At 42.4% G+C, this 25,142-nt stretch overlaps 1 protein-coding gene across 1 annotated transcript; it reads right to left on the bottom strand.

The window, feature by feature from the left end:
* Nucleotides 1-278: 278 nt before the first annotated feature.
* Nucleotides 279-24,877, bottom strand: kmt2bb (lysine (K)-specific methyltransferase 2Bb). Its single transcript, XM_034127572.1, is given in 37 exon segments — nucleotides 279-2,934; nucleotides 3,056-3,185; nucleotides 5,282-5,365; nucleotides 5,487-5,594; nucleotides 5,775-6,027; nucleotides 6,167-6,304; nucleotides 6,480-6,577; nucleotides 6,729-9,646; nucleotides 9,648-9,757; nucleotides 9,863-10,015; nucleotides 10,119-10,279; nucleotides 10,370-10,448; nucleotides 10,544-10,661; nucleotides 10,750-10,908; nucleotides 11,099-11,236; nucleotides 11,368-11,471; nucleotides 11,574-11,797; nucleotides 11,973-12,049; nucleotides 12,200-12,310; nucleotides 13,176-13,277; nucleotides 13,393-13,577; nucleotides 13,866-13,979; nucleotides 14,078-14,195; nucleotides 14,307-14,399; nucleotides 14,497-14,643; nucleotides 15,235-15,348; nucleotides 15,712-15,822; nucleotides 17,052-17,158; nucleotides 17,367-17,624; nucleotides 17,718-17,785; nucleotides 17,876-18,107; nucleotides 18,416-18,602; nucleotides 18,834-18,953; nucleotides 19,123-19,274; nucleotides 19,392-22,868; nucleotides 23,016-23,094; nucleotides 24,492-24,877. Coding segments are annotated over 37 exon segments (11,433 nt in total). The 5' UTR covers nucleotides 24,822-24,877; the 3' UTR covers nucleotides 279-2,658.
* Nucleotides 24,878-25,142: the final 265 nt, after the last annotated feature.

Below are 25,142 nucleotides of genomic sequence, written 5' to 3' on the forward strand. Positions count from 1 at the left end.
AACATGTAATCCAATCTGAGGTTGGTCTGAGTAAGCATACTCAGACCAACCTATCCTGTTATGTCTTTATTTTTTCATTATTCCATTTTGTTTTGGTAAAAAATATGAATTTATTTTCAAAATACCAACATTTCTTCTTGTAAAAGTAAGACTTAATTCACGAAACCTCAGACTCTTTGTTTTTTATTCTAACAGTGGCCTTTATACATTCTGAAAACAGTGTATTGCTTTTCATCATTCTTTTTTCTACATTAACCTTTTCAAATAAAAAATAGAAATGTATTCAAACATCTTAACATCTTTATTAAGCAAATAACATTATAAATAAAAAAGTGCATAGAAAAATTAAACAGGTTTAGAAATATGTATACAAATATTTACAAACCCAGGGTTTATTTGTACATGGTAACAAAGACGTAAATTTAAAGATCACATATTTTCTTATTTTTTATGTCTTTTACACTTACTTTAAAATAACCCTACTATATATATATATATCTATATATATATATATATTTATATATATTTTTATATATATATGTGTATATATAACATACAGCTTTCTTAACAGATTCTGGGAGAGATGGTCATGATAACTTCAGGTTTTGACTAGTGCTTCCATCCTTCATTGCAAACTCACACACACACAGTGACAAACAGAGGCACCTACAGACACACACACTCACACAGACTCACACACACTCACCAGCTCTGCCAGACATTAAAACCATGATACTCTTTAAATTACCATCCTCTCTTTTTGCATCAGTATTCCCAAACATCTGTCTAAACAGCTGAGGTAGAATCCTTGCAAGGAGTTGGGAGTGACTCTGCTCTTGTTGTCAGCTTGATTGACACAAGGTAATCTGGGCTCCATCCCAGTGATTGGACATGCAAGAAGGAAAGGGGATTAAGATCAAGACAAAACGTAATGAGGGGAAAAAAAGATGATCATTGGCATGGGGAGGGAAACAGTGCTCACTTTACTCCTGTGGATGATTCTAAGACCGTCAGTAATTTACCGTAAGAAAAAAATAAAAATATAAATGATTCTTTAAAAATACCTGCTTAATAGAACAACTTCTGTCAATAAAGGCTTGAATGCATGACACAACTGCCCCAAATGAAAATTCAAGTAAATTAGTAAAAGGACATCAGTTGTAAACAAACAAGAGATAGGGGGAGATCTCCTCATACACTAGACCGCCACCATTTATACAAAGCACAACCTTTTACCATTAAAAAAAGAAATCAGAACATGAATAAATATCACTACCAATTAGAACAGTGTGTGAATTACAAAAGCCTCATCAATGACGGCACTGAACACCGGCTAAAAACAACATTGAACATTATTTTAAGGTGCCGAGCACACTCTCTCAACTCCATCTCAGACTCAGTGTTTTCTGGATGGAGCAGGAGCCGAACACACACTCAGTGGCGATGCAAAGATATCAACTAGCAGGTTTTTCAAAGATGAAGATAATTTGTATGTTTGATGGTTATTTATGTGCAACTGTAGGGCAGCACATCTTATTGCAATAAGTAATGAGCATCTGCCATGAGACACATCAAATATATATTTAAAAAAACTATTATTCACCACAACTCTTAACTTTTGGCTTGGGTAGTGTTTGCTACATACACTGTACAGCGGAAAAAAAAACACGCCTTGAAGACATGTCTCTGCCTTTATAAATATGACACTGAGTGAAACCGTTATACCATTATCTATTTTGAAATCTACACAGGAAGAGAGTAGGTGACGCGTGGCACGCCAATGATCCGAAGTGTGAAACTTAACGGACACTAAACTCTAATGACAATAAGAGTGCTGCTTGAGTGCATCAATTTAGGATAAATGGTGAATAAACAGCTAAACAATTCCTGATTTGCAGGACATCTTCGTCCAACTAGAGACATAAAAGACCCATCAAAACTTAGCACCATGGTTGTTTTGTTATTCACTGGAAAACAAAAAGAGTCTTAAAAGAAAAGAAGTCATTAACAACGCGAGAAGTGTTAAATGTAAGATAAAACACACAAAGGATTGAGTGACTGTATGGCTCAAAAACTGACTTCACCACTGCACGGATGGAGCTATAATGTTACCATCACTGGAGGATGGAGCAATCGTGATTACAAGTGTACTATAGACAGACATAACCCCCCACCCCCCCAAAAAAAGAAAATATAATAAAACATATAGTGAATCTCTCAAAGCCTAGCTATAGGTTTTCAGCAATGATTCAAACAGATAAGGCTTGACGTGTGTATCGCAGAAGTTCTGTTGGTGTACTGATCCAGGAACCTCCTACACTTCAACGTCCTGTTCACATGAACACCAAAACCACTTCCTCAACAATATTTACTGCTGTGGTGAAGACGCTGACGTGTACGTTTTTCATCTGAACTCTTTCACAGGGAAAAAGAAGAGACATGACTCATATAAACGTTCTGTGCAGGTTCATCTCTTCTTCTTCTTCTATAATCAATAAAAATGTCCACAAATGACTTCTGACCAGCCAAATATTCTCTTCTGGTCCAATAGTGGCTTATTCCCCTTTCCAAGCTGCCCTACCCCCCTCCCCCAAAACCCAATCCACCTTAATTTAAGGCTAGCTAACAGGATCCTCCCATTTTCACACGAGGGTTGTCTCAGTTGAGGTACCGGCGACATCTCCGGGCCCCGCAGTTGCAGTTGAGTTTGCTGCTGGCGTCTTCGATGGGGAACTTGTAGTCATAGGTGAGCTCCTCCCCCCTGTAGATCTTCCGAAGAGCAAAGATGACAATATGCTTGCGGCCTTCCACGTTGATCACTCGAGAGTAGCAGTTGGGTTCGCACGAGTGGTTGATGAACCTCGCTGCGTTGCCGTGCATGGTAGCATCCACCACATCAAAGTCGTCAATGCGGAACATATAACAGCCAATACCCTGCGAAGGCAACAAAAAGGAAGCCTTTTGATACATCCGCTGACCTTCTGAAACTTTAACCTTCAATTATAGTAAAGTACATTGGAATGAAACCGATCAAAGGAAGAGAAACCCGACTGACCTTGCCATCGTAGTACTTCTCCCTTTTGTCCGTGAGCACTGAGCGGATGACGATGCCGGCATATTCGATGACCATCTCCCCTGCTTCAATGTTCCTCTTGCAGAAAAGACCACGGCCATGGATAGCAGACCTGCAACAGAAGTAAAAAAGTCCAGAATGGTCAGACACGATGAGACTGTCGAGGTGCAGATACAACCCGGTTTGTGGACCCACATTTCCCATTTATCCCTCTGATTTTTAGGTTTAAAATGGGTTAGATACGATAATTGAGAATAAACGAGTCATTAAAGACAAATAAGGGATAACACTATCCGGCTTATCAATATCATTAAGTGTTTTTGTAAGTGTTTAGGTTGTTGATAATGTTGAAAGATTGTTATTCAGGTCCGAACTGCGATGATGACTAGCAGATCTGTACTCCTGAACATCAATATGTTAATTTTGCTCAAAGGACCACTGTGTCTTATGGCGCAGTTCCACTACAGCGCGGAGCTCGCTTTAAGCGTGCCGTGTCGTGCCGTTCCCGTTTTTGGTTGCGCTTCCACTAGGCCTAGTTCCGGCCCGGCCCGGGGCCACTTTTTCACGTCTTTTCTGGCCCGAGAAAATTGTGGTTCTATCGAGGCCAACAAACAGGGCTGAGTCGGGCTGAGTATGCTAAACTAGAGAGAGGAGCGCTGGCAAGAGGGCTAGAACTACAACAAGATGGACATATTTGACCGTGATTTAATTGTAATACACGTTTCAAAATGATGCCGAAGTAACAACATACTGATACCGGTTAGTAAAAACCATGAATTAATGCTTTGTCAAGTCTGCAGACAGACGGCAGGCGAAAAACCTTTTAAAATTCGTGTTTTTCTAGATGGAGATTGGCTAAGCTAACGCAGTATATGCTCTGACCGTCCACACTCACAACAACGGCCTATACAGACATAAATAAAGCAGCGACTGTATTCACCATGACACAGGCAGTCTGTGGTTTGTACTTGTTTAACTTTTGTCGAGTTTCTGAACATATATGAGGAGCTGTGAGCTCTGAGTGCTAACAGCTAACGGCTGTGTTGTGTTTCTGGAGTTCTCATTGAAGATGACGTCACGGCTCCGCCTACACTGCGTTACTATAGTAACTACCCCAGTTCCTAAACTGTAATGGAAGCGCAGCATGAAGTGAGTCGGCCCTGTTAAGGCCAAGCCGTACCGAGCCGTACCGAGCGTGGCCGAGGCCGACCGTGTAGTGGAAATGTGCTATTAGAGCCAGACTGGATCACAGTAAGGGATGTTTTCTTTGTCCTGTTTCTGAGCTTCAGAGCTTTGAGTCAGTCTGCTTTTGTTTGAACTGTAGCTTCCTGTTAATTTCATCTGCTTTAAAACAGCAAATAGTTTGCACATGTGAGCAACAGCTTGGAGCCATTACATTCTGCAGTTACTTTAGAGCTGCCCAAAGCTCTTCTGTGGTTACAACTTAGGAATGCTGCACACATTATCTTGTCAAATCTACACTGGTTCAGTCAGCGCTCCCCTGTTTTTGTCAGGCAATCAATATAACAGATATTGATTCATTACAGTCGTTTTTATTATTGCAATAATTCATGTTCTCCACCTCACCTACAAATATTATCCAATCTTCCCAACACATTTGGATAAACCCCAAAATCTGTATATTCATAAATTCTTGAAGGACTTTAACAAAGTGTTGTACATCTTGAAGGCACCTCACTTGCAGTTTGAATTTGGATGAACTCTACTGAGCACTAACAGAAGAGTGATCCTGCAAAAGATGACAGCACTTCACCTCTAGATGGCACCAACACTACGTATTCATTTCAATGGACGTTACCCATTGATCATTAGTTTGTCTCAATTCAACTATTTCACAAGCTTTCTTGTAAAAAGCCCACATTTGCTTAACAATCATTTGGGTAGACTAAAAGTCATTGTAATAATAAAAAAAAAAGTAATGTTATTATTTTGTAGTTTTGCCTATTTACATGAATGTGTTTTTACACGTTGACTTAAATGTTGGCCCATATGTGTAACTGATAATGATTGCATCTTCTTGTTTGATTCCCTTTGGCATTTGTTCAGAAGAATTCAATTAAAAACCACCCTAATTATTCAAAACACTGTTTTCCCAAAGTGCTCCTCCAAGAAGTGAACCCCGATCAAAATATTTTACGAGTAATACATGGTATTCAGATTAAATGGAAAAAGTAGTTCTGTGCTGACCTGTACACGCCTACAGCCTCTTTAGATGTCCTTTCCAGATGCCGGAAGCGCATGGCCATTGGTAACTCCAAACTAGTAGCCCGCCTATGAGAAAAAAAGACAATCATTTAAAAAAACATCCAAAGAAATGTCAAAGGTGTAACTTCGAGTGTTAATATATTTTCATGGAGGAAAGAAAACTGCAGCAAGATGAGTGAAGCCTGACCTTGTAGACTTCAACAGAACCTCATCTTCCTCATCATCATAAGGCCCATTGTCAGGAAGCGTTCTATGCTGAGAAGCCAGGAAGTTGAAAATGTCAAATGTTGACTTCCTGTTGAGAGATAAGAGAAAATGATATCATGTTAAGATGAGTAAAGGCTTCTTCAAAAAGTCATATACTTTGCAATGCTTTACTACCTATACTTTTCCCATCTAAAGGTAGGGAATATGATAAGTTAAAAGATTAAAAAAAGACACAAGAGCTAAACTGAAATGGGCCTGGTACACATACCTGAGGTACATCTCAGAGCGGGCACAGCCGCTGGGATTGACAGGGAGGTCGTCCTCCGCCGTGAACTGTTTGAAGAAGCGGAAGGCATGGCGCTGACAGCGGTGTGCGCCTTGAAGTTGCTCTAGCAGAAACACCACTGCATCGTGGACCAGACCCAGCATACGGGAGCCGGTGATCCTCTGTAAGGTCAGAGGTCTCAGCCTCGCAATAGCTCGTGCCTCCTGCACCCCGTCAACCACCGCTTTCCAAGCCACTGGAGGGAGAGGGGAGAAGAAGTGAGCACAATGAACATAACAGGCTGCAGAATTACCACATCGAGAAACTTGTTTTGTTACTTCCAGAACATGTTTAATAGTTTAAGGGAAATGTTTATTATGCAATGTTAGCCTTACCCTCAATACTGTCTGCCTCTGCACTGAAGCCATCGTCACTGGTTATCTCAAATCTTAAGTGTGGATGGTCTCTGTTGGTTCGATAGTCCTCGTCCTTATCAGATAGCGGTGGTTCCTCATCTGAGGTAGACGCAGCGCCTAAAGATATACAGATTACATGTTTAGTCTTTCATACTTTTCTTAAATGATGAAGCCACAATTTCAACAAAGTACCCTGCATTAGTAATTGTGAAATCATATATGACAGACATGAAATATATTTTTCAATTTATACAAATCTTTAGTTAATAATGCAGTTTAAACTCAACATTACCAGAGTATTTCTTCCAGTCAGTCAGGGTGCTGTGTCCGACTGGTTCCCATGCATGCTGTTTGCCTTGTTCGCCCTGAGCCAACTCCCATGGCTCTGATCTGAGAAAGAAAAGAGTAAAAATCACAAAACAGTAAATAAATGCACTAAACTTAATATTAAACGTGTCTAGAGTTAAAATGCTACGATATAAGCTTACATATTGTAATCATTTCTCAATTATTTACAAATGAAAATAATGTAAAATCTTACCCTGAGCTATCAGACGCGCTCATATGCTCTTCCTTTAACTGGTCCAGGTTCAGCACTCCCTTCACTGTCGGGGTCTTGATGCGGACCCCTGAAGCCCTGCTGGAAATGGTTGGAAAGACGGGTTTGCTACGCTCCTCTTCCTCAACGGGGGGCTCTGGTTTTAGGAAGTCAACCTTAGACTTCTTTGTGACAATACGGTCTGAAAGCGAAGACACTCTCTTCATGCGGACGTGTGTGCGAGGTCGAGCTGCGGGAGCTGGTGTGGGGGTTACTGATGGAGAGGTGGGCAACGCTGGAGGCTCCGGCTCAATTAATAGTCCAGGTGGTAAAACGAGCGAAGAAGGGCTTAGTGATCGAAGCCCAGTCCACTTGGGGGTGTAGTTACTCGCCATTGCTTGAGTGATAATAGCTTGAGCACTCTCAGCGGGAGTCATGGGAGGAGTGTCAGTAGACGGAGCAGACTGCCCCGAGGTCTTGGATGACTTGGTTTTTTTTGGGCCATTTGAATCCTTCTTCTTCTTCTTCTTTGTTTTTTTCACCTCGGCAGTGGTTTCATCTTTTGGTGTTTTTGCACTCTTTCTTGGCTTCTTCACATCAGCTGATGTCACTGGACCATTGTTATTGTTAGTAAGCAGCTGTGTAATTGTGGATGGATTCTGAACTGTGGGTGTAACCGACGTAGGAACTGCTGTCGCAACGTTGCAGACTGGGAGAGGAGCATTCATGTGTCCGGCTGCTGCTAGCGTGGCTGACAGCGCGTTGCTTTGCAAAAGGCTGGCAATCTGAGTGACGCAGTTGAAGGAGGAGGAGCTGGGAGTGGGCAGCTGGAAAGTGTTGCTTTCTGGGTTCTTCACGAAGATCTGCCCGAGGCGGTTCACCAGCAGGACATGTGGCGTAGGATCCACATTGGGACCCCCCACCTCCTTCACAGTGAGAATAGCATGTCCGGGTAAAGCCTGTGGAACCACAGGCTGTTGAGGTTCTAAAGCTGGCCTGGGTGCCGAAAAGTTGATGGAGATCGTGTGACCCGATGTAGCTTCCTTCTGCCCAGATAAAGCGCTGTAACCGTTTAAGATCAAAGGGGTTGAGGTGGTTTGGACTGACGTTGGAGCGGTCGAACATTGCGTGGACAGTACAGAAAGAGACGATATTGACGCGATGCTGACAGCTGTTGTTTGTGTGGAGTAGATAGGAAGAGAAATGGTTCCACGTGTTCCTGCTGGGGGACAAGGGCCTGATATAGCCGATAGCAGTGGATCTTTTTGAGCATTTAGCAGTGTTTGAGTTACATCTCCAACAGGACTGAGGGTGGTCAGTTTAGTAGACAAAGCCCCGATGGATGGGAACTCTTGTGAGGATGTTACTGGCTGAAGTGTAATACTTGCTAGAGGAGGCTGACTGATACTGGGTAAACAGGAATACATCGGCAGGGAGTCTACAAGGCTTTGAGAGGGGTTCTGCAAATCTGTAGATATTACAGGGGAAGGCTGAAGAAGATCCAGCAGGACACCCTGACAGTTATCAGCAGAGCCTGCTAATGAGGGCTCCACTGTATTAGCTGTTAAGTGGTTGATTAACACAGCAGAGTGGCTGCTGTCCCCCCCTGAGTTCAGAGGTTTACATGCATCAGACGGTTTGGTCTCAAGCGGTGGGCCTTCTAACAAAGGAACCATCCCAGTCAAATGTGGACTAGTGTCACATCTCTCAAGAACAAGCGGTGTTCCAGTGGAAAATCCTAAACTGCAACTCTGGAATAACTCCTCTGAAAAGGAAGTCTCAGGCACCTTTGTGAGCAAGTTAGGCGTAGAATCAAGAGCTGGAGTAGGAAGCACGGTCTCCTGATTTACGGAAGGAGTGTCAGAGGATTTAGTTCCATCTTGAGGGGAACTATCTGTAGGACTTTTGCTGGCAACTGATAGGGTGGCTGATGAAGCGTCTGTCTGCTTATGATTGGATGATACTTTGGGGAACAGACTCGGAACAGCCTGTGTGTTGTTTGCCGTTTCCGAGTTGGGAACATTTGTATTATTTAGGCCTTTGGCTTGTATGGGAGCTTGACGAGAACCCCCAGCTTTCTGAGCATCATCGTTGGTCACGATACTCGCATCACTCTCCGTACCGTCATCTACACCGTCCAGCTGAGCCATAGGCCGGGAGGAAGGGGAGGATGGAGACTTGGAATGATCTTTTGATCCGGGACAGCTCACTATTGTCCGTGAGAAGTCAAAGTAGTGCTCCATGTCGTCATCAGAAGAGCTGTTGCCTAAGTCATCCCTAGCTGAGGCTGCAGACCGTGGCATGTTGGCAACAAGAGGTTTCTTCTTGGGCACCTCTTGGGCTCTACCCCAAAACTCCTCCTGGTCATCACCTTCCACCACGATTTGTCCACCACAGTTCATTGCCACGCCTTCATTCAGGAGGGTCTCTTCAATCTCCAGTTCTGTTCTCATCTCTTGGCCCAATCTCAGGTTTGGATCCTTGTGGAATGAACTGTAGGGAAATACTTCTTCATCTTTCTGTTGGTCTGAACCGCCCTGGGGTGACGTACCATTTGCTGGGGAAACATCTTCAGGCTCTGGTGAAGCTAGGAAGTTGTGCGGCACCTCGACTGAGTCAGGCTGACTCAGATCAAATGACAATCGGTTCCTGGGAAGGTGTTGTATGGATGGCGAGAAAGACAGACTTGGGGAGGGGAAGTTCCCTGCACCTTCCTGCCACGCAGACTGAGGAAATAAAGATGAGGTGCATGTATTCCCGGGGCAACGAACTGAGGAAGCACTTCGACCCCCGACAGGGCGGGTTGATGGAGACATGTTGTCTGAGGCACCAAGTGGGAAAAGAGGGGTAGTAGGAAGGGAAGACTTTCCAGCACGGAGGGTGATTGGTCCACTTAGAGGGCCCAGAGGAGGGGGGGGGCTTGTGAGTGCGGAGAACTGGGGTCTGTGAGTGAGGATTGTGGCGACAAACCCTTCGGGTTTCGTCGAAATCACTTATGGTTAATATGTGGTGGGGTTTCGCCGGGATTACTCCTAAAAGGAAATCAGGATAGAGATGCGAGTACTTTTGATTAGATCACCATATTTTGTTGAAGTGAAATTCAATGATTTGTACTAAAAGTAAATACACATTTTTACCTGGGGATGGCAGAGGTCGAGACATTCCTCCAGCTGGTCTCCTGGGAATCTTTGGCCTTGCTCCGTGATCAGACTTGAGGGTAGGTCCTGGGTTAAAGGTTTCCTCCGTTGGGGGTTGGGTCTCCATTACATCAATCTCTTGGGCTTCAGATTCTAAGATTGATAGACAGGGTATAAAAAACTATTTGCATTCATCTATTTATTTCAAATTAATCAATTCCTAATGTACTGCAGTTTTTGGAAGTAAAATACGCACCAGGTGGCGGACAGGGGCTATGAGCGATGGTGTTATTGTCTCCTCGGTCAGGCATCTCCTCAACAGGCTTCTCAGTGACAACAGGCCGGACCTCTCTCACCGTACATGTATATTTGCAGCGGCGCAACGGATTCACTGTGCTCCAGTACCAACGGGTACACCTGAGGCAGAATGAAGAACGTTTTAAATGTGCTTTTTATTTCATGTTTCATCTGGCTAACTGGTCTAATTAAGTTTAAAAAGCAACTTACTGAAATCCCACAGGAAACAGTTTTCCTTTGCTAGCTGAAAGTTCTGTCAGTACACCGAGATGGTCTATCTGTAGGGATCCTGTAAAGAGATATGTGGATACAAATTAGGTAAACATGACATAATAGCAGTACATGCCATGGAGTAAATAGTAACCAGCTCAAAAATAGGCTTACCGATCATCATGTTGATTAATTCTGGCTCCAGTCCAGTTAAGAACTTCCTGCGAAGGCTGATCCCCTCAAAATCCACATACACCCTGCGGTTTACTTCAAATTCTTGACCAGTAATCATCTGTACAACAACAAAAAGAAGTAACATTGAACAAAATGTGGACCTGTCAGAGCACGGTTACTGGAAGAATCAGAGGAGAAGAATTTACCTTGCCACTGATCAGATGCCGGTGTTTGTGGCAGTAGACCTTCTTGTCTTCCTGGAACACGCAGTGTCGGGAGCGGGAGCACATGAAGTGATAGTTGCTTTGACAAGATGTCAGACAGCAGCCCACTGTGGCACCGGTCTGGTTGCACCGCTCACATCGCTAAAAGTGGGAATAAATGTAACAGGAAAATATATGAATTATAAGAATAAATGACAAGAGCCTGTTAGCAAATGTATTTTCATTCTCAAATATCATTATCTATTTACAAGTAATACAATTTAGATGTCATACTAATATTGTATAAGAATACACATTAACAGGATAATTTGTAAGGTAAATGAACACCAACCATCAAGCGGCCCCTTGTGACAGCACTGTGAACATGCAGCAGAGAGCCATTGTCTTCCTCAAACACCTCAGCTGACCACAGAGAGCAGTTGACATGTGCCCACTCATTCTGGCCCAAGTACAGCAACCGACCTGCTTCCTATGAGATCATAAAAAGAGGATTTTCTTGTATCACTTATATTCCCCATAAATGCTTTTCTGTATAGTATTGATAAGCAGTTCACACTCATCGCTGGGACTTTCCATTTTCATTATTAATGCATTACTCACATTCGGTTTGAGGTCTCCATATTTTTGGCACAAAGAGCATTGTCTCTCGTCATCCTTAGACCATCCCGTTTCAAAATCAGTTTTTGAAAGACGACCCCTTTTGCCTACAGAAATGTAAAGACATAAAGGGTCAAACATTGGTCGAGATTTTTAAATAACTACAAGTGGGTAATTCTGTTATGGATATCATCCTTTGACAACATTACCTTTGAATTTGTGCCTGGCAGCTCGGCTGGATTTGAAGTAGTTTCTGCTTATTAGCTCCCCAGACAACGGAGACAGTGCCTCTTCTTCCTTTACAACCAAGCTCTGTCCATTGTCCTCCTGCAGGAGCCCGAGAGGAGCCCTGGACGAGAGCTCCTCCCTCTCCTGCCACTGGGCGTAAACATGCTCCGTTGTAGGCGGATGAATAGCATTGGACAGCATCCCCCTATTTAAGAAAGAAATGGAAAGCTCAGTTCATAAGTATTCATTAGAATGCCAAAAAATAACAGAGAAGTGCTTGTAAAATAAATATGTGTTCAGGTACATACTTGACATACTCTTCCATCAAAGGACTATCTTAATTATTACAATACAATAAGTAAATGGAAAGCATTACTCACACGGGCAAGTCTTTGGTACAAGAGTTCCACACCTTTGGATCTTGGCTGTTGAACCAATTAAATACTTCCTCAAGGAGCTAAAGAGGAAAATCATAACAGTTATTGATGTGTTCCAACTTACAAACATTTTCTAAAAATATTACATAGCTTTACTTTGCAGTTTCTCCCTTCCCAAAGTAACTTGTATTTATATACAAGATTTTCACTAATCTTTGGTTGTACAGCACCTTCAAGTAGTAAGAGCGAGCCAGGGCAGTAGGTCTCTGCTCCTCTGGAAGATCCTCCTCTTGCTCAAGCCTCTTTCGCACCACCTGAACCACATCCTCATGGAACATTTTCTAAAAAAGGTATAGAAAATTGGAATTTAGTATTTTTGAGATTGCATATCTAAGTTTCCCATGGCAATGTATAGGAAAGATTCCTTGCAGTACAACACTTGTACAGATTAGGGCTGCACGATATATCGTGTCGTGACGATAATCACGGCATGCGCGATATTCACATTTTTTTTACGACGTGCAATATTAAGTTGGCAAATTAACTCAAACACATCATGTTACAATTCTTTTGCTGCTTGCTACAAAAGGAAAACTTGCGCGGCTCTCATGTCAGGGGTACTTGAGTGAGTGACATGCAGGCTCTGCATGCACAGCAAACTACAAGCAAATCTCAAAAGCAAACAGACCCGGTGATTAAAGGTAAAAACACTGAATAAAGTAGTTTCATGTGTTTCTCTGGGGCAGTTCGGCGCTGCTAACCGAGCTAGCTCAGCTTGTTGCTCTGATAACTTAAGATCCAGACGTCCGTGACTAAAATCCTTCATCCGGTTAAATATAGTTAGAAAAATACCAAATGTATAGCATTAAAGCTCAAGAAAGGACGGTTTGCGGACAAAAAAAACTGTCTTTTCTTCAATTCCTGTATTTTTTCATATCGCAATATATATCGCAATATCATTTTTTTCCAATATCGTGCGGCCCTAGTGAAGATGCAGAAAAACTATTAGCGGCAATTTGAAAATACAGCATATGCCCTAATTGTGGCTCGAATTTTAAGATACAAATGTTCTTCTTTTTTTGGGTATTTCTCAATTCATACTTTAATGTAAAAGTCAATACCCATAAAGCCTCCAAAAAAGTTATCACTGACACATGTTTCAACTTAATGGAAATTGTCAAAACACTGATTAGGTTGTGTACTCACCAATGTCGTATAAAGGCCTTTGTCAAACTTCTTCCCCACAGCCCGGAGGTCACAGGCTGGCTGTCCTTCTATCCCACTGTCAGGATCAACCAACTTCTCACACTGCAGCAGAAACAAAAGTATATTTGACACGATGCATTTTACAAGTTTCAGTCCCAGTGTTAAGATTTATACCTTCAATCGAAACTTGAATTATTAAAAAACGTTGCTCTCCTACCTTTGAGCAGGCAACCAGGTGCTGGGTGAGGGTGGAGGAGAGCAAGCAGGCCAGCACCTTCTCCACCCCCGATCTGAGCTCGATGTAGAGCAGCTCTCTCCAGGCGCTGGGCTGGGTCACACTGCAAGGTCGACAGGAATACACCACACTCTCCGGCAAGCTGGACAGGATCTCATACAGCTCATCTGGAATTATCATCGAGTATTATTGAGTTGAGACATAGCGAAATGCAATTATATGTGTATATATATTTAGAAAACATTAGGTAATAACAAGTAACAACAGGTAAGATAAGATATTCCTTTTTTAGCTTTCTTTCTTCCTGCTCTCTACATTTTATGCTATTCTTATGTCCTTTGAAGTTATGCAAATAAACTTTTGAATACCAGAACAAAAATGCTATTATGTAATTAGGTTTGACATGTCCTGACTTGGGATCTTTCATCCTCAAAAAGATGAAGAATAACACCCACCTGTTAGATCCTCACACTTGGCATGCACCCAGTGGTTACAGGTGCCACACTGCATCATCTGACTGTCGTAGTCATTGTCCTCGTAGCACTTGAAGCAGATCGGACAGTAGTTACCTTACGAAAGAAAGAGCCATTTGGAAAAGATTAGCCTCAACAAAGATTGGTAATGATGACAAAGCAGGTGACGGTTCATTCATTAATCCTCCCCTCACCCAGCTCATTGAGTTTCGAACAGTCTGGACAGAGTCCTTTGTCGTGGTTCCACTCAGTGTCCCAACTCTTCCCTGGTGTGACGCCACAGCTTTTACACCTGATGCATGTCATACAAACCTGCACAGAAACCAGCATATTAGGACCAGCAATCACTGTATGTTAAGCTCAGCATGCTCTCAGTACATGTCGCATACATTAATTATGTTTTCTAAGAAACATGAGACCTACCCAAGCTTTCCTCTTCTTGTTTTGTTTTGGATAGTTGGGTCCCAGACAGGAAGTATGATAACAGTTCTGACATCGATCACACTCCAGCAACGGCTAAGGGAGACATGAAAAGTGTAATGCTTACTAAATGAACAACATTAACACTGAGAAGTTAAATATAACAATGAATAATCAAAATAGTAAGCTGTACCTTTGTGGGCTTGTTCTTCCTGCCGCACACATGGCAAAACTTGCAGCGACGGCAGCACCAGTTCTCCTTGTTCTCTTCAGAAGGGCGGTCAGCTGGATCAAGGCAGAACTTGTGGAAGGGCTCACAGCATACTTGGCAATACAGCATCTGCAAAAAGAAATATCACAAAATGATTTTTGAATTTTGAAATTGCCCTCGAATAAATAAATAAATAAGTAAATAACCCTCCATGTATGAAGAGATTGTAGATTTTTCTCATCTGCAGCCAACTTTAATAACCTTCAAGGGCTGTGCCGAATAGTTTTAAGCTTCATTCATAACGTTGCCCAGTCAAATTTGCATGTATATTTATTCCGTTTGAACCTAACATTTCAGCACAATTGCTGAGAACGGCTACACTAAGTTAGCGGGTCACAAAGCAGCGTTCAGAGTAAGTTATTAATAGTTTACAGTGTTCACCTCTCTCACACAAAGCAAGTGTTGTTTAGTCTGCACCTACATGTACTTATGTTGACAAAGCAAACAGTGTTTAAATATAAATATATAAGAGGTGATTTAGTGAAAAACGTTCTTATCAATCGATATATGATTGATGATGACACCATGGCTTGATTAAATATGACCACAGAAAATCAAAGCTTAACAGATATTTTAAGAAGGCCAAAGGAAATATGAAATGCTTTCTATCAGAGAGCGAGCATACAGAGCAGATACTAGCATAATTTATTAAGTAGTTACCTCATGTTGCCCTTTACTGGAACAAAGGAAGCAGACGTAGGGTGGCATAACCGGTGCCGAGGTTAATATGCTTAAACCACCCATATTCCAAACATTTTCCACAGTACATTCCTCCTGAAAAAGAGACACAGTGCAAACACAATTAACAGCTGAAGAACGTCTGCGAACAGTAGGTACAAGCGTAACAGGTCTGCTGACTGATAAATGTTGTTGTTGGTGGTGGGGTCCCTATGTGAGACATGTTAAGATCGGAGGCAGGTGTTACGTATTTCATACATTATTGTAGGTGTTAAAACATGTCATTGAAAAGATCAGTTTAAAACGTCAATAACTAAATAAACACTGACCTCTTGTGGAGAAATATAATAATGACAGTGGTTTCAATGTATTTTATATGTGACTTTGTATTCCTTCACTGAGATAAAGAAGAAGAAAGAAGTGTCCATTACATGGGATGAACTGTAAAAAGGGATTTACCTTAAAATCAACCCTGATTTTGAACGTAGGTTTAGAGGACTCAGTGTCTCTCTGCTCAAATCCATGGGCCAGGGCAGCAAGGACGCTGGGGGGAGTCTGCTCCACAGGAACCTGAAAGACAACCAAAACAGGAATGAGGGCATGAATGAACACACTTGAAGAGTTAATATACTTTATTTGCATTACACATATTAATTAGGACAATGGCTTCCCAGTGTACATTATATACTTTGGTTAAGTTCCCAACAATCGGTTTTACATTCTTTCATTCACATAGAGATATAGAGCAACAGTGGGCTACGATGTACTTCAAAAACAGGATTTATATCCAGGTTGTGTCTTCAGTGCCTTGTCTTATTACAGAATAGATGCTTAAAGTTGATGTCATGTTTATGTTCATTCACATTATGATTACGGTCAACAGTCTGCTTGCAGTTTAGACCGTTTTGCTAGATGTGTTTTATTTAAGAGAAGACTACTCAGTCTTTCTTAAACTTCCTTAATGTTGTCCTCAATTTCAAATCCAATCCAATCCACTTTATTTATATAGCATATATTAAAAACAGAGGGTTTACCGAAGTGCTTCACAGCAAACATAACATTATAATAAAATATAATATTACAATAATAGATAAAAGGCACACATAAGAATAGATAAAAGGCACATAAAGGCTATGGACAGACAATAAAAGCATACAAATCGATAAAACAGCTCAAACTGACTCGAAAGCGAGGGAAAAGAGGTGGGTCTTCAGGCGGGACTTAAAAGTTTGAAGGGTGGGCGACAATTTGACATGGGGGGGCAGGTCGTTTCAGAGCCTGGGGGCTACCGCTGAGAAGGCTCGGTCTCCCCTGGTCTTGGTTTTAGGGACTACTAGCAGCAGCTGATCAGCCGACCTCAAAGCCCTTGAGGGGGTGTACACCTTTAGGAGGTCGGAGATGTACTGAGGGGCCAGCCCATTAAGCGATTCAAAAACAAACAATAAAATCTTAAAATGAACTCTAAAATGGACAGGAAGCCAGAATAGGTGTGATGTGTTCATGCTTGCGTGTTCCTGTAAGCAGCCGAGCCGTCAAATGTGTCCTCGGATGCAGAAATGTGTAGATGACTTGCACCTCACTCGGTCAAAAGCTGCAGTTAAAGAGTTCTAAGAGACACAATTTGTAGGTTGCTGTCTTTTTGGAATACACTATAAATTACGACTAATCAACATTGTATACCCCTTCTGGACAGCACACGCTTTTGCACACTTATTGTTTTAAAGAGCAAATCAAAGACACGTGCAAGTTTCGTAATCCAACCATAGCATTAGCACCAACAAAAATGACTAATGACTCACCTTCTCAGGTTTGCGCCGAACAGATGGTACGCGGTGTGAACTGGACTTCCGATGTCTGATTTCTTCATCTGAAATGTCTCCAAGGATTCCATCCAATGACACAAAGTCTTTAGAGGGCAAGAGAAAAACAAAACAAAAAAATGTAAAAAGGCAGATTTGCACGCTTCATAACATTTAAAGAAAGGTGTTTGTAAAGACTACAGCTCTACAATATATGTCAGTTAATACCTTCTATCTTTGGTGTTTATAATAGAAATAATAATCTGGATTATGAATAAAGCATCCATGCCATCTGGTTCCTGAATGTTACTCTACCTTGATTGAAACGGGATCCTGAGCCTCTTTTCCTGGCAGGCGAGGTAGAGCTGGAGAATGCTTTGTCATCCAGATCAGAGTCGTAGTCCACCAGGTCGAAGTAGACGCGGGGTTTCACAACACGCTTTGGCTGCTTCCTTACAGATGGACTGTGGCCGTCGCCATGGAGACCAGATGGTGAGTCTGCAGCACCCTCAATACCTTCGTCATTACTCGAATGACCTCCGCTGAAGGAGGGCCGCCGTCGCTTAGAAGCCCCTTCAGAAAAAGAGACACGGCATTAAACTGACACGCTGAAGGCTATGACAGTCTTATATCAACACAAAGCTTGCACATTAAGTGAAAAAATACCTTTGGGTGCCGTTCTCCCACTTAATCTGCGTGCTTTTCTCTCTTCAATTTGATCACATCTCTTGTATCTGTTGATAGAAAAACAACACATTGTCAATTATTTTGAAACACTCAGATGAAATCTATTTCAATGTAGAATTAAATATAGGTCAACTTACACGCAACACTGCCGCTTGGTATTGGGACCACCAAACTTGGGTTTGTCGAGACAGTTCATGCACCGGCCGCAATCGTCCTCGTGGTTGCAGCCTTTGCATGTTCCACACCTCCGAGAGCGGTACCCGAATGGCCCGAGTCCTTTCCGCTTCACAAAATTCGACTGCTTCTTGACCTTGGCGACCTTTTGATCTGACAGCCCAGGACTGTCTGATTCAGAGGGAGACCCAACATCTGCAACAAGAAAATACATTCACTTTGATTAAGACATTGATTTACAACGCGTGACCCATATCTTGTCCTTCAAAATTGTCCCGTCTTTTCATGGAATAGAATAGAACAGAATCTCAACAGCACTTATATAACACTGATCATAAATGATTCAATTTCAACTCAGTCGGCTAAAGAAATTAAGTTTCTCTACTACTCCAAAATACTATCATCTGGTCTACCACTACAGTTGCTTCTGCCAACAATTGGTCACATTCAAGTTGAAAGAAGTATTATGAGCATGTTTAATGAGTCAATCAGTTTACACCTACCTTTAGGGATGGCTGAAGGAGAAATGCCAGTTCTTTCGTGCAGAGGCAAGGCGCTAAGTCTGGGAATGTCGTCCGGTACCAAGGCCCGAGGCTGCCCCAGCACCACGGATGCAGCACGACACACGTGTTTGATTCGTGGACCTCCTGCTCTACGGAACTCCTGGCACACCGGGGAAATGAGCTGCGGCTGGAGAATTAAAAAGAAGATAAAGAGGCACTGATGTAAACAAGCTGGAATTAACAGATGACTTCTTTTACAAAATCATTAGGAAAATATTTCAGTAAAGTACACTGAGCAGAGCGCGTTTGCTTTGGTCTAGTTTACAACTATAGCAGCTGATTAACAACAATAAAGCCGTAATCCTAGAGACGGATTTAAGATTTCTGCCTTATCAGGTATATTGATCCGTACACTTACTTGTCCTTGAGATGGCTCTGTCTTGACTGAAACATCAGAATCAAGCGGAACCCTCTGCTTTCTCCTTTGTCTCTTATTGGTCCCATCTCGAGACCTGGCGCCAGTCGGGCCAGACAACAGCTACAGGGTTAACAGACACAAAAATGGCATCAATATAAGCATCAGAAAACCATTGAAATCCCTTTCATATTATCATTTGTTGATATTTCCCTCATCCACACAAGGTTCTTTTACATAGATGTTATCTAATAATAAACAATTGAAGTCTACAAAGACAAAATGACCTTACCCCTGATGACTTGAGCTGTTTCTGCTGGTCAATCTTAATGAGCTGGACCTTGGCTTTTCTGAGGAGATTGAACATTCTTTTATTTGCACCAGTGAGGCGCGCTCTTTGGGAAGATCCCTTCTCCACAGATCCATCGTCTGCGGTCTGATCTCCTGAAGAAACACAGTCATTTATGTCATTTTCTGGTACAGTTAAAAGTCAGAAAACAAATATAGGCTTAAATAAAAAATAATGTAATTATCTGATGCTTTTTAAATGATGTTGCTTACCTGAGTGGAGGGAGGTAGTCCCTGCAGTATCCTCCTCTTTACCGTGCTGTAGAACAAGGGTCTTTGAGTTTGTGGACCTGACACAAACAGACACTTTCCTCACCACTCCAGGAGAGTCGAGGTCTTCTATCTTGAGCTTGGATTTGGCCTTCCCTGCGTTTGTATTCCGTTGTCTCAGGCTGATGCTCATGGCTTCATCATCAAGTCCTTCTGCTAAATCAACGGGAGGCTGAACAGGTTTGCTCACACTATCTGTCTCTGTCAGGTGTTTGCTTTTGGGAAGTCCTGTGTGTGCCTTCTTTAGCCTTTGATAAATCTTGAGATGAGCAGCTTGTTTATTCAACTTATGGGAACTTTTCTTTTTAAGGGCACCCAGGAGGTCAGATGATAGTTCTGTTGGCTTATCAACTTTTGTAGATAAAAACAGATCCTCACATTTGTCCTCTGACATTTGGTCCAGTGTATACGCATCTTCACTTAATTCTTCTGGCACATGCCACTTGAAAGAAGAGTTCTTTAAAAGAGACTTCTTTTGATTTTTGCCCCTTTTTCTCTCAGAAAAAAGGCTTTCAGCTATATCAATGTCGTCCTCCAGGTCCTGAGCTGAAAACAGATCAACATCCAACTGAGCTTCACTCAATATGTCCTCCTCGTCAATCGGCAGGATGGGGGATATTGATCTGTCCGTGGAATCATCTCGCCTCTTTCCCGGTCGCATTGGCAAGCCTAGTTGTAAACCCTTCTTTGGCGAGTTTCTTCGAGGCAATACCGACATTCCAGCGTCATCCATAAACCTTTGCGGAGTCTTGATCACTCTTGAGGATCTGGCACTAACCACAGGCATAATGAAGTGCTTGATGTTTTTAACAAACTTTGATTTACCGGGCTGGGCATCTACAGCATCTGCATGTCCCCCATCAACCAATGTGTCTGTTTCTTCCTGCTTCACACTATCACTGTCAAGCCCAAATTCCATCAGTTTAGAAATTATTTTAGACCGTGGCCTTGGCCTTTTTGACCCAATAAAATGAAGGCCTGAAGGTCTTCGTTTGCACCTTTTTTGCACTCCAATAAGTTTGGAGCTCAGGGTTGATGAGGGGGAGGAAAAGTCACCGCCCCCCTCAACAAATCTCCGACTTTCAGAATATTTAAGTGGAGCAAACTTCCCATCTGTGTTTCTGTGCCTGTGTTTCTGACGCTGCCCAATCAAATGTTTACGTCGCTTTTTTACTTTTCTGCGAGATTTCCTTTTTAAGCGTGGTTTTTTTGGATCACGTGTTTGACTTTCTGCCACCAAAGATGGTTGACTATCTATCAATTGAATGTCAGTTTCTTCTTTTACCAAAGGCTGTATCTGCTCTTCTTCCACTGACACAGTGTCCTGTTTTGCTTCAGGCAAGGTGCAATCTTTTGTCTGGGACTGGCTTACTTCTGTTGCGACAGGCTGAGTATCATCCTTTAGCACAGACTCTGTGATACTCAACTCTGTGCTGACTGCAGGTTCAGGAGAGACAATAGCCTTCTTCCTTTTAAGGGATCTCTTTTTCCCTAGTTTATTATTTCTACATTTCCTAGGTTTGGAAGGCAAAGGGAATGGTTTGGCCTCTTTGATCTGCGGTTCGACCTGATCCTCCACCTTCTGCTGAGAAACTTCAACTGGCACCTGTGAGGAATCGTCAGCGACCTTTGAGGTCTCCTTATCGGGAACTTCCGTGGTGTTTTCACTGGTCACCTCTGAGGGCTGGCCAGCCAAATCCTGAAAAGAGTCTTTAGGAAGACCGTGTGAGTGGGAATCTTCAGCTGAAGCCTGAGCGGAATCTTCAACCTGCACCTGTGGCGTATCTTTGTCCTTCGGACTCGTTCTAAGCCTCCTTTTCTGAGTGGTCACTGGCTTATGAGCAACAGACTTTGGTTGTGGTGAATCAAGGCTTAATGTCCTTCTCCTTAGTCTTCTAGTTGGGCTGACTTCAGTAACCGCACATGATGATTTATCCTCATTACCCTCACTTGGATCTTTCAGAGCATCCTCTTTCTTCTCAGACACAGGGCTAACTTGCTGAATTAAAAAGGACGGCTTTGAACTTTTATGTTTCCCAGGAGAAGAGACCTTTTTGATCTGAAGAGGTGGAACTTTCCCGCTATCCATTTTAGAAATGTCTTGTGAAGGTGTTTCATGTACGTGGTCCACTTCAACTTCCGCTTGTAGAGTGGAATGATCCTCAGTTGACACTTCAGCCTTGATTTGGGATCCCTTATCATCATTATCTAAGCTTTTACTCTCTTGTGGGGCTGAGTTATCCAGTTTTGATTTCTGATCCACCGTCCCTAAACTCTTGTCGACAATGGGGTCACAAATAGCAGAATTAACTACTTCACTAACGGTCTTCTCTGTTACTTTGACGGTGTTTACAGCACCCTGTGTTGGACCTTCTCCCTTCACTAATGTTAAAGTCCAGATAAACTTCTTTCTGTGTTTTTTCTTTCGAGTCGAGTTGTTCTTACTGGCTTGTGCATCATATTTTGGGTTTCTGACCTTCATCAACTTGAAACTTGGGACCCATGTATCCTCGCTTTTTAAAGGCAAACTGTCACTGGATTGTCGTGATCCATGGTTTTCTGTCACGGTTACATCCTTATTCAGCCTCCTGCTTTGCCTTCGTCCGTCACTTCTCATTGATGGTTTGGTCTCCCCTGTTGGAGAAACTTCTGGCTTTGACTCCCCCAGAAGTGCATCACTTTTACTCAGACTCTCTGGTTCAGCTGCAATCTCTGATGCTTTTTTAGTGAGTGGGTTAAAGACTCTATTGCTCTTACGAGTGATTTGTTGATTAACTTCGGAAACTTGCTCTGTCACTATTTCCTTATGCTTTAATTTCTTTGCATTCGTTTTTGGCTCCATAGTGATGCTCTCCTTAACAGTGTCGAATTTATCGGCTGATTTTCTCTCTTTCAATTTTTGGTCATCAACCACAACTTTGGCGCTAGGCTGGGAGACAGGCTCAGATGTCTTTGAAGCAGATCTCCCACGCCTTCTTGTAGGTAAAGCCCCTCCTTCTTTATCTTCTGGGCCTTGTTTATCCTCATGCTGTTCAGTTTTTAATTTGACATGAGCACTTGAAATCTGGTCACCTTGAATCTCCTTGGCTTTAGGCTGATCCTGGATTCCTTTCATCCTCAACTTCTTTGCAAACTTTTTTAGAGGCTCTGTTACGCTTTTGATTTTCTTTTTAGCCACCAACTTTATAGTAATCCTGGGTGATGCTGATGAGGCTCCTCTTTTAGTTGACAGTCGATCCATAGTGTTTTTTCCTTTTGAACCTTTCCTGTAATCCTTGGCAGGCTCTGTTTCAGGCGATACGTTTTTTGTTTCCTCCAAAGATTTGACATCCTTTACATCATCAGGTGTGGCCTCCACCTTTGGTGTTTTAAGCGGTAGCTTCTCACTTTGTCGTTTAGACTTGGTGCTGACAGCATCCCCTACAAAACACAGACAATTTTGAATATTACTAAATCCATGGCTCCTTAAGTGTATGCAAAACAATGAATAGAAGAAAAACATATAATGTATTGTGTTATTAAATAACTACAACAAATAGTATGTCTTGTGCTCTACTTTATCTTTACCTTTGGAAGGGTTTTGTCGTGAACATACAGATCCTTTGGAACGTTTTCTCTCAGCTTCAAATCCTCTGAAGTCGTCCCCCTTTAAAAAGTAAAAATAGATAATTAACACTTGGAGCAAAAGACACCACTCTTCTTGGGTCTGTCAAACTGTCGGCAAAACACAATGACTAAAATGCTTTTTTTAACACTAGATCTTTCAAGAGCATGACATTAATTGTATCCACTACACTGTAGGTCAAAGCAAATGTCTCTGATAGTTCAATATGTATGTTATGTTAGCATATTAGTAAAAGGCTTTCTCAAATAATCATTTGGTTAAGACTTGACAAAATGATCAATTACAGATTTTTTTTTGATTTTTTCACTTTCAAACCAAATATTGTGATTAATTTCATACACTAAACATAAATATGTTTTGTGTTGGAAACAGCCAGAAATGCATTTACATGGCATCTATATCATTTACCACCCCATACAAGATCAAAACTCTACAACCTTTCCATAGCTCACAAACGAACACCTACACTACCTACAAGCAACTGTAGGGAAAGGGTAGGTCTGTAATTACGATTCCCTCCAAGTACTGTACATCTCCCTCATGCTGGCAGCTGTGACCTAAGAGCCTACAAACCAATCCACTGTTGTGAATCAGTAGTATACACGAACGACACACGTTAAATGTGTAACAGTGGGGCGCTTTCAGTTATAACAACAAAGGTGCAACTGGCTTTGCACACTTCTGCACCACCATTCAAACCTGTCGTGTTTGGTAACATAGGCTAACAATTAGCCGCCACCTCCTCTCGAGAGCATTTAAACTTGTGCCTGCAGAAAAGCTAACGAAATCACAACTTAGTTTTCTGATGGTTTATCGCATGGCAAAGTGAAGCATTGCAAATGGGTCATATACTATGTGTGTGTAATGTCTTATTTAAACTAGTGAAGCAGATAAAAGTGTCCGCATCAGGATAGCGTATGAAAACAGAGCAGTTAGCCGTTAGCCGCTGTGCAGTGTAGAGACGCTAGCTCTCCCGTTCTTTGTGTTCGCTACTGTTAGCTAGCTGCTACTCTGGCCCGATAACGAGCGGGCCATAAATAAAATAAGTGCAATCACTGTTTACGAATTTGCCTTCTTACTCATTAGCATTTAAAAAACATACTCTATTCGTGTTTGCAGACTAATGTTTTAACCTACATTATGCAATTGGGGAAACAGTGTTAATGTAACTACTCAGCTGCTTTGCTGAAGTGGTATTTTGTGTTGCGGCTGTTCTTTAAATGTCATGGAAAGCAGCACTATGCTAACCGTAGTTAGCATGTAATGTTAGCTTACCAAGCTTAAAGCTAAAGCTAGCCTAGCTAAGAGATGTTGACATTTCTCCATGGTGCTAAACAGTCACACTGCTTTGAAAAACACGCACACTTGCACATATAACAATCACACAAAATATGAGAAGATGAAATAAAGGTACTGACTCCTGGTTCGGTTTGGGACCTCACCTCCTCACTCCCACTAGAGCTGTATCCAGCCTGGCCAAGGGTCTGGTGGCCCGCCTCTATCCCAAGTAAGCGCAAGTGAGACTGGTCATCGTTTAACGAAAGGACCAGGTTTGCGGGCCTTGGCCCTCCGTTAGTCACATCATCAGCTTCTGAGCCTGATCGTCCAAGTTGCCATCGCTTCTCTGAGCGCAAACGACTGCGTGACGACCAAGGCCGACCGGGGAAGCGACCTCTGGCCGTAGCGGTTCCACCTGGGCCTCCTACGGCAGCCGCGGTTGCTGATCCGCATCCCGCTGCCGCCATCATTGCTTCAACAACAACACACACCGACAGCTAGCAGTTCGAGGAGAGACAAGAGGGAAGGCGCGAGATGGGAGGGGGGGGCGCGCGCAATGATGCATGGGAAAGTGAGTTTTTACATCGAGGCTCCAAGGAGGGGTGGGTTGACCTCTAGTGGTGATTGTTGTTCAGATTTCCATTCAGAAATGTGTATATTTCACATATCAGATTATGTCACTTCACTACACAGATATTGGTTCTATTTGAGGAATTGCATGTTGATTAATTACATTAAGACATAATGTTTGTATTGCAACTTTTCTAAAAACGATATCTTTATAAAACCTT

The sequence above is a fragment of the Trematomus bernacchii genome, unplaced genomic scaffold (genome assembly GCF_902827165.1).
Source record: "Trematomus bernacchii unplaced genomic scaffold, fTreBer1.1, whole genome shotgun sequence".
Classification (NCBI taxonomy): Eukaryota; Metazoa; Chordata; class Actinopteri; order Perciformes; family Nototheniidae; genus Trematomus; species Trematomus bernacchii.